At 42.9% G+C, this 8,418-nt stretch overlaps 1 protein-coding gene and 1 long non-coding RNA gene across 3 annotated transcripts in view; one reads left to right on the top strand and one right to left on the bottom strand.

Annotated features, from left to right (window-relative positions):
* The window catches only part of LOC134349594 (rho GTPase-activating protein 20-like), a 113,562-nt gene extending 109,843 nt beyond the window's left edge, over nucleotides 1-3,719 (bottom strand). Inside the window, exon 1 of one of the 2 annotated variants that reach the window (XM_063054152.1) lies at nucleotides 3,400-3,719. In XM_063054152.1, coding sequence (XP_062910222.1) covers nucleotides 3,400-3,489 — 90 coding nt within the window. In that variant the 5' untranslated portion in view covers nucleotides 3,490-3,719. Of the gene's footprint in view, nucleotides 1-2,690; nucleotides 2,817-3,399 lie in introns of those variants that run through there. The other variant, XM_063054154.1, reaches the window with a different exon arrangement.
* LOC134349595 (uncharacterized) lies at nucleotides 2,441-6,566 on the top strand. The gene is made up of 3 exons (XR_010018719.1): nucleotides 2,441-2,506; nucleotides 4,767-5,100; nucleotides 6,508-6,566. It is a non-coding gene; the product is annotated as an uncharacterized LOC134349595 (long non-coding RNA).
* The last annotated feature ends 1,852 nt before the right edge of the window (nucleotides 6,567-8,418 follow it).

The raw sequence follows: 8,418 nt of genomic DNA on the forward strand, positions 1-8,418 counted from the left end.
TTCTTAATTTCCTCTCTGTACTCAAACTCATAATTACCCGAGATAAGGCCTACAATTGTGGTGCCATCAGCAAACTTACATATTGAGTTCGATGGAAACTTGGCTACACAATCATGGAATCACGATCATATTAGAAAACATGAAACAGTTCTCTCTGAACTCTCCCATGCAGTTTACTGATATTTTTCATTTCCTCTGAGTTATGATTAATTTAATAAAGCACCTTCCCTAAGTATTATTTTCTAATGCAAAACTTTTACATTGAGACTTGCTAGTCCTCCTACGAATTGCATCACTATGCACAAAATAAAACAAAGAAATGTTAATTACAACACAGTAACTGCAGGAAATAGGTTTACCCACTTGGTAGCAAGAATTTGATGACAAGTTTCTATATTTTTTTTCTGCAAGCACCTCTGAGTTCCACATGGATGCAAGCTGTTTCTTTCTGCAAGGACTGTCAGGGGAGAAGTAACCTGGTCAGCCCTCCAAACTTTCCAATGAACTCATTGGATGTGACTGGACATTTATCCATCTTAGCTCCTTGATGTTCTTGCCTAGTAAATGCTGCTTTGCATTGGAACAGTCTGCCTACAAAGTGGGAAGATCTCCCATTTTGCAGAGACACTGACCACATTCCTCATTTGTTGTGGGATAGTATAGAGCTACCAGCAATTTATGGCAGGGTGAGTGGAAGGGAGATTAACAAAAGATCTGGCCCATATTAATTTACTTTTAAATGTTGGCACAAAGCTTCTCATAGTGTGAGACAATTGAAGAATCATCTTGCTAGATAATTCAGTCATTCCTCTGGAAAATACTATATCCTAACACGTGGCACTACACGGGAGACAACTGAAAAAGATTAAAAGGACTGTAAATAATAAGAGGGTAGAAAATTGGATTAGAATAGATTCAATGGGATGAAGCTAAGAATAGGATTAAGTTTCTCAGAATGGATCGCAATGGCTAGCAATATATCACAAATGTCTGCAATGGGGTTGCTTTTGCTCATAAATGCACATCGACCTTTAGATTTCAAGTTAGAAGCATCAGTGTCTACATATGCAGTCAATGCTAAAGTGAAGAGCAGTAGTACTTGTGCAAGGCAGGTAGAAGGGCTTATTAGGAAAGAGAAGTGGGATTTGGAAGTTCAGGTAAGACAATAAAATCATCCAATGCGATGGTGAAAGTCCTGAAACATGACAATTACTGTATTATTTACAAGTCATGATGACATGGCAGATTTATGTAGAACATTGCTGAGAATATAGCTTAAGTACAATGAGTAGCTTTGGACTCTGCAATGTGCGCGCCGTAAAAGGAGCTTTACGTGGATTCGCCAGAAAATTATCTTTACGTTTACCAGGCAGAATAAATTAACAGGTGACTTGGAGCTAAAAATGGTCTGTTGGTGGAACTCTGCAGGTCAGACAGCACCTATACAGGAAAATGGACCGTCGACATTTCGGGTCAAAAGTTAATGAATCCAGATGCAGGGTCTTGTCCCTAATGATTTCCTATCTATTTTCTTCCACCTATGCTGCCTGATCTGCTGAATTCCATCAGCGAATCACTTTTCTCTATATATTCCAACATATGTAGTCTCTCGTGTCTTCTAATTTGATTGTGTCTCTAAAAATTATAAAAGGACGGAACAGCAAACTGAAAGAAATACGTCAATGGATATATAGAAATTTATGGTGACAATAGCAAAACCCTGCTCATGAGGTTTTTAGGTTCTGGAACATTCTACTACGCCTAGAAATTAAAGGCATGCCAATATTTAGTAACAGGTTAGAAAGGGAGCGAGCCAGAAACATAGGATTAAGACCGCTAATCATCAGCCAAACAGAATAATTGAATGAAACAGTATTTCCCGGTTGTAATTCCACTAAAACCAATTTAAGCTAATGTGAATGCTTTAAAACTTTAGAAATAGAGTTAACATCTATAGTGCTTAAAAACTATTCTTTTCTGCAGGATAAGTATACTCTCACTGTTTATGGAGAGCAAATATTGACAAACATTCAACAGGAGGTGAAGCAATGCTAGGCATCCTAGCAATGCATTGCTCACTCCATCCACTCTCCGTCAGGCGTGTGCATACAATCAACCTTTTACGCTTCTGCAAATCACTGAGCAGAGTTAAATTGTTTCTATCAGTCAAATGTTTCCAGCAGTAAACTTTATCGCTTACATAACCACGCTTGCTCAAGACAATCAATTAAAATACGTTCAGGCATTTGTAAATTAAAATTTCCATTTTGTGTTTTAAATTACCGTTTTCTGGCAAGCATGGGAAGGTGCGTCCAAGACTTGCAAACAGAAATATAATAAGAGACGGGCTGGGATATTTTCGGGTTTTGTCTCTGGCTCAGCATCCGTGCCACCTTCACATACAACTTTGCTCCCTATCGCTCAATCAGAAATCCTGGCATTACCTTGGCGGGAGAGACAGGGTGCAGGCTACGTCGCAAGAAAAACAAAACATCATTGAATTACGGTAAATATTGAATGCATCAGACATCTGCGAATGATACAAGACAAAACCACTTCCTGAGCTACAAACTGATAAAAGAACGATGCCCTTGGTTAATCTTCCACGGCATTCTGTTAACGCTATCTAACAGTTTCATGCTCCGTTCAGCATATGGCCATTCGGCCTAACTGGTCCACTCCAAATTTACCTTTCAAAATCCTTTGATGGTGAAATCAAATTGCTCCTTTGCGCCCGAATAACGTTGCAACAATCCAATTGTCACTGATTTGTAACCGCTTTCCAACGTAAAATTATCGATACTGATGGAAATACCATCGATGTGCTCATGAGGTAAACTAGCACATCTGAGCGCCGTTTGATCTGATGGGAACCCGCAGGACACACGCCAAAAAAGACACAAATGTTTTTTTTACACAACAACGTGCTTTACCAGCCGCTGGTTTTGACACACGTTGACTGTACTTGCCTCCAGTACAGACTTCGTGAACACATAGATAGGCATAGCAGAGAAGTTTAAAATTCTGAACACTTTGCTTCATGCCGAAATTCTAATTGGCGCCTGTATAACTCATGCTAGGGACCGACAGCACAGCACCCTTTCATGAACAGAGGACTAGGACCTCCTGCTGCGACCTTCCCCAAATTCAGCCTCTGCCAAACACTTTTCCGTAAACACTGATACACATTATAACATAAACTAAAAAAAAACAACTGTCCCTGCTTCGGTCAATACTCAGGTAAGTAAACCAAAAGAGAGCTATAGCAAGCAAATACCATCTGTCCAGAATGCATCTCATTTATCGTTCTGAAGAAAAATATACAACCGCTCCTCTCCCGTGAGCAACAGGAGTATTAGGGAGTGCATACAGCACAAGATAGCTGAAATCCGCTGTTACCTTCTCTGTCTTTCTGCAGCTCGATATTCGAGTTTCCCCCGACAGGGAAGAAGAACGACTCTGGCCAATGTTATCCTGTTGTGGCGACATAGTTTGACGAGGTGTAATTCCTTAATTAATCTTCGAATCCATCACACGGACAAAAGAGCTATTCACAAAACCGGGAGCTGACACTCGGTGCTGGAGCTAACGAGAGCTTCATTCGAATTATATCAAGTCCCTCTCCCTCTCGGAGTCCAGAAACAGAGTCGGTGCAAGTTCTAGGTTGTCTCTGTCGATTTTGTTATTAAATGAGCTTAGTTAAAACCAGCGTCATTGACTTGCCATGGATACTACTTTCGGGTCGACAAACTGGACGCTGGGTCTTAAAGACCCACGGGTTACCTATTCCGCCGCACGCAAATCTCTGTTTATTATGGAGCTGTGTCTAGGTCACGTCACTCCCTTCAGCTTTTCTCAGTCCAAGATGATCTCAGATAAAAGCTCATCACCGCACCAACAGACGTTTCTCACTCCACTACTTCAGCGCTCTAATTATACACCTGCAATTTATTTTGGATTCAACAATACTACTGTTTCGCTTTCGCCCTGATCTTGCCTGGATTCTATAGAAATGGGGTCGCTAATGTAGTTTCCAGTTCTGGGGATTAAACGATTGCAGTAATTCAGAGAGGCAATGGACTTAATTTATTTTATAATGCAATTATGATCTGAAGTTTACAGAAAGGAGTTTGCTCCAACTCTGTCCTGCAGCCTTCATGATTACTGCCAAAGCCCCCCCCCCAACAATGTCCAATCTTCAGTTCTATCATAGTCTTCAGTCTGCTCCTCTCCAAAGTCTTGTTGTGTCTTGCTATCATCTATTTATTCTTTCAAAATCTATTCATCCCCATTGCCACTCTCCCCCTTTCCCGAGCCAAAGGCACCAGGACGCCTATTTTGAGGGTAAAACCCTCCCAGCCATTGAGCACATCTACGTGAAACACTGTTGTAGGAAAATAGCATCCATTATCAAAGATCCTCTCCACCCAGACCATGCTCTTTTCTCTCAGGCAGACGGTACAAGGGCCTCAGGACTCGTACCACCAGTGTCAAGAACCGTTACTACCCCTCAACCATCAGGCTCTTGAACAGAAGAACACTAATTTAAGGACTCCGCTATATTGCTTTTTCGTGCTTGTTATTTATTGATATTTATTTATATCTGCATTTGCACAGTTTATTGTTCATTGATCCTGTTTACAGTTACCGTTCTATAGATTTGCTGAGTATGCAGGAAAAAGAATCTCAGGCTTGTATGTGGTGACGCGTATGTACTCTGATAAAAAGAAATTTACTTTGACTTTGACTTTTAACTTTGCTCCTAGATAGTCCCTCGGGTTGGAGGATGAACCTTCTTTATTTCACCCTAAGGAGCCCTTCACGTCCTGGACCAACAGATCGACGTCGAATGGAGGCTTACGTGCTTCAAGCCTCATCAGGCGATGCCACTTCAAGGCCACCCATGTTGGAACGGCCGTGGGCGAAATGCCAGACGAAGATTCGTCTCCCGAACGGACAGACCTGCGACTGGCCCTCCCGGGCCACACTTCATCATTTTCTGGCTTTGACTAAAACCAATAAGAAGCGTGAAGAGAAAAACATCTGCCATACGGAACAACAACAACCCTGAAGCTGCCTGTGCGCGAATTCACTGAAAATGTGGGTGAGGTTGGTCAGTACATATCCGTTGCCGCACCAGCTAAACAGAGTACGAGCCTGATCCTGTGGCACAGATCCGCGATGACTGGAGATCTAGTCGTGTGTGTACCTGGCCATACACACACAGAGACAAATACACACAGACGCATACACCGGTGACCTCCGGCTAAACAAGTATACAGTGCCTATAAAAAGTATTCAACCCCCCCCCCCACACACACCCCCCTTGGAAGTTTTCATGTTTTATTGTTTTACAACATTGAATCACAGTGGATTTAATTTGGCTTTTACACAGAAAAAAAGACCCTTTCGTGTCAAAGTGAAAACAGATCTCTACAGAGTGATCTAAATGAATTACAAACCTTTCAGCAACATTTCTGTGCCATGTCGTTAACTTTTCCCTGCCCTCAGTGCACATTACTCTACAACGCCGGCCCTCCGTAATCACTCACACCAAACCCGACAATGTACAATTTCACTGATCAGTTTAACCGTGAGATGGGCCTCATCTCCTTCAGTAACCACATCGAGACCCATCACTACAACACGCCGTTGCCGCCATTCCAATCCCATACTTCATCTTCTCCAGACTCTGCTCATCCTACACTTTGCACCTCAATCTCCCGCGTAGGCTTTTACAATTTTCCATCCACCTCCTGCATCCTGTCCTCCTTTGTCCTTTCTTGCCTGACACACCAGCCAGTGCACATTTCCAACACATCGTCATAACCTACATATCATCTATAGCAATACTGTACTGTACCGGCTTGAGTGTCTACCCCACCCCATCCACTCTCTGGATCAACTTTGCAAATGTTTCTACACGTAAGATGTTTAGCGAAATTTTACGTAAAGAATGGCTTAAATTTCGAACTGTCATCTCCACTATAAATATCCCAAAGGATATTTTATGGAGAGGATTAAATATTTCCATTCCCGATTGTGTTCACAGGCTTCATTTTTTTTGGTCAGGAAAATCGCGCCTTTGTTTTGATCTTTACTTAAGCTCTAATTACATCGTCGTCACTCGCAAATTCACTTCGGACGGCATTATGATCTAGTAAGGAACTAATTAGGATTAGACCAGCAATAGCTAAATAACCTCTCGTACGTGTCAGCACATTCCGAGCGCTTACAAAACCAGTCGCTACGACCACTACCCTATCACCCAGGTTAGCAGTATCCTACTTCCAGATCACAGCGATGACCTCTTTGTCCAGCTATAGTATATCATTTGTATTGTGATTGGAGAAAACTGCGATCAATGACAATTTGCATACTACTACACTGTAGAAATGCATGTCCTAAGGAACTTGAAACAGGAGCCAAAACTATTTCTAAATTTTAAAGTATTGTTAAATTAACTGTTTTTCACGGACTGATCCTTCCATTTTCTTGTTACTACAGGCTTCTTTTGTTGAAGCTGTCGAGCACTATAACAATAAACTGACACGAGATTGGCAGGAATTACCGTTGAAAATGTGCGTTATAGATCGACAGGTATAAAAAGACCCCTTGCTTACATCTGACATCGGACATTGTACCTTAACAGTGGAATTGTGTCCCAATTTTATTTGTCATTTCGGAAACAGTGCCGATGAAACAAGACTGTGCGTACATACCGTGCCAATAATATGCTGCAAACGCACAGGTCAGTAGCGGTACAAAGAAAATAAAAACTGACTGACGTCAGGGACGTTCCGCGGAACTTTGATCAAGAGAAATAATAAGACGTGAACTAATCGTGTAGTCGGGATATCCGAAGTAAGCGACAGTGACATTTTAAAAGTGAAAGGAGGAAATATCTTGCATTTATGCCGGATCTTTCACAAACTCAGCCGTGCATTCGTTTGCCTTTGGATCTTAATCAGCCTCCCCTCTCCTGTTGAAAATATGTAGGATAAAGCTCCATGTACATGAATCTGTGGAACTCATTTTTCGGGCTGGTGCTGAAGCTAAGAATATGTTAACATTCCAGGTTAGGAATGGGAGTAGAAACAAAAGGAGAGCGGGACTTATGGGAACAGAGTAGAAAATAGAACCGCGCCGGCAGGTGCTCCCCAGTTTACTGCAGAGTTTCGTTCTTGTGAAGCTCCGGTAACCCGAGCAGCTCGCAAGTCGGAACTGCGGCCGTGAACCGAGTTCCCAGGCGGCAGAAGACGTCCGCAACCCCATAACAACTGGCAAATCCGTCCCACCGGTCTCCCAAATGGTCGTTCGTATGCACGGGCTGTGCATAGTCGTGTGCTGGTAATCTGTAGTTTCTCTCACAAGGGATAAACGGCAGGACGAACAGATTGGGGCGAATGCTCGTTTCTTTGTATAATTGTTTGAGGCATTTCCCAAGACTGCGAGCCCATTTCCCGTAATTGCTTTGTTGTTGGTGGATGCGCAGGAATGCACAGAACCACGCTATTTAGAACACAGAATTAAACAAAGAATTCCCACAATCACGCCTCCTGTATATTTTGCCACAGCCCCAGAAGTGATTTCAAAGGTTTGCAGTACTCGGTAGTGCCAATGCTAAGATTCCGCGGTGACTAAGATGGATGTTTGATCCACAATGCCTGGTTAGCCGCTCTGGAGCTTGAAAAACACCACCCCAGCAAAGGATGCTCCGTGAGGAAGGAAGCAAAAGAGCATGAATGGTATCGGTTTACCAATAAAATTAGCGTCTGCAGCTCAGCTTAGGAAGCTACACTGCATCTGGTCCTGTCTCGGCAACTGATCAAACTGGGATGAAGATTTGGCCATAAGGATTGTGGCCGCTATTTAAAGCCCTCCTCAGCTTTCAGTGTTCAGGGTTTCAATGTCGCAAAAACAAAGGAGCTGGTTGTGGATTACAGGAGGAATGGAGACGGGCTAACCCCTATTGACATCAATGGATCCAGGGTTGAGAGGGTAAACAGCTTCAACTACCTCGGCACCCACATCACTGAGGACCTCACTTGGTCTGTACACACCAGCTGTGTGGTGAAAAAGGCACAACAGTGCCTCTTTCACCTCAGATGGTTGAGGAAGTCTGGTACGGGCCCCCAAATCATAAGAACTTTCTACAAGGGGGAACAATTGAGAGCATCCTGACTGGCTGCATCACTGCCTGGTATGGGAATTGTACCTCCCTTAATCACAGGACTCTGATATGAGAAGAATGGTAGCCAGCAAGAAAGAATGACTCCATCAAACATCAGATGAGAGGCACCCTCTATCTACATGGTCATACACTACACCCAGCCTCCTAAAGTCAATGAAGAGCTTCATGAACAGTGTTGTTCCATTACAACCAACCCCATCTGAAGCCCGCATCACCTTGTGGAA

The sequence above is a fragment of the Mobula hypostoma genome, chromosome 7 (genome assembly GCF_963921235.1).
Source record: "Mobula hypostoma chromosome 7, sMobHyp1.1, whole genome shotgun sequence".
Lineage (NCBI taxonomy): Eukaryota > Metazoa > Chordata > Chondrichthyes > Myliobatiformes > Myliobatidae > Mobula > Mobula hypostoma.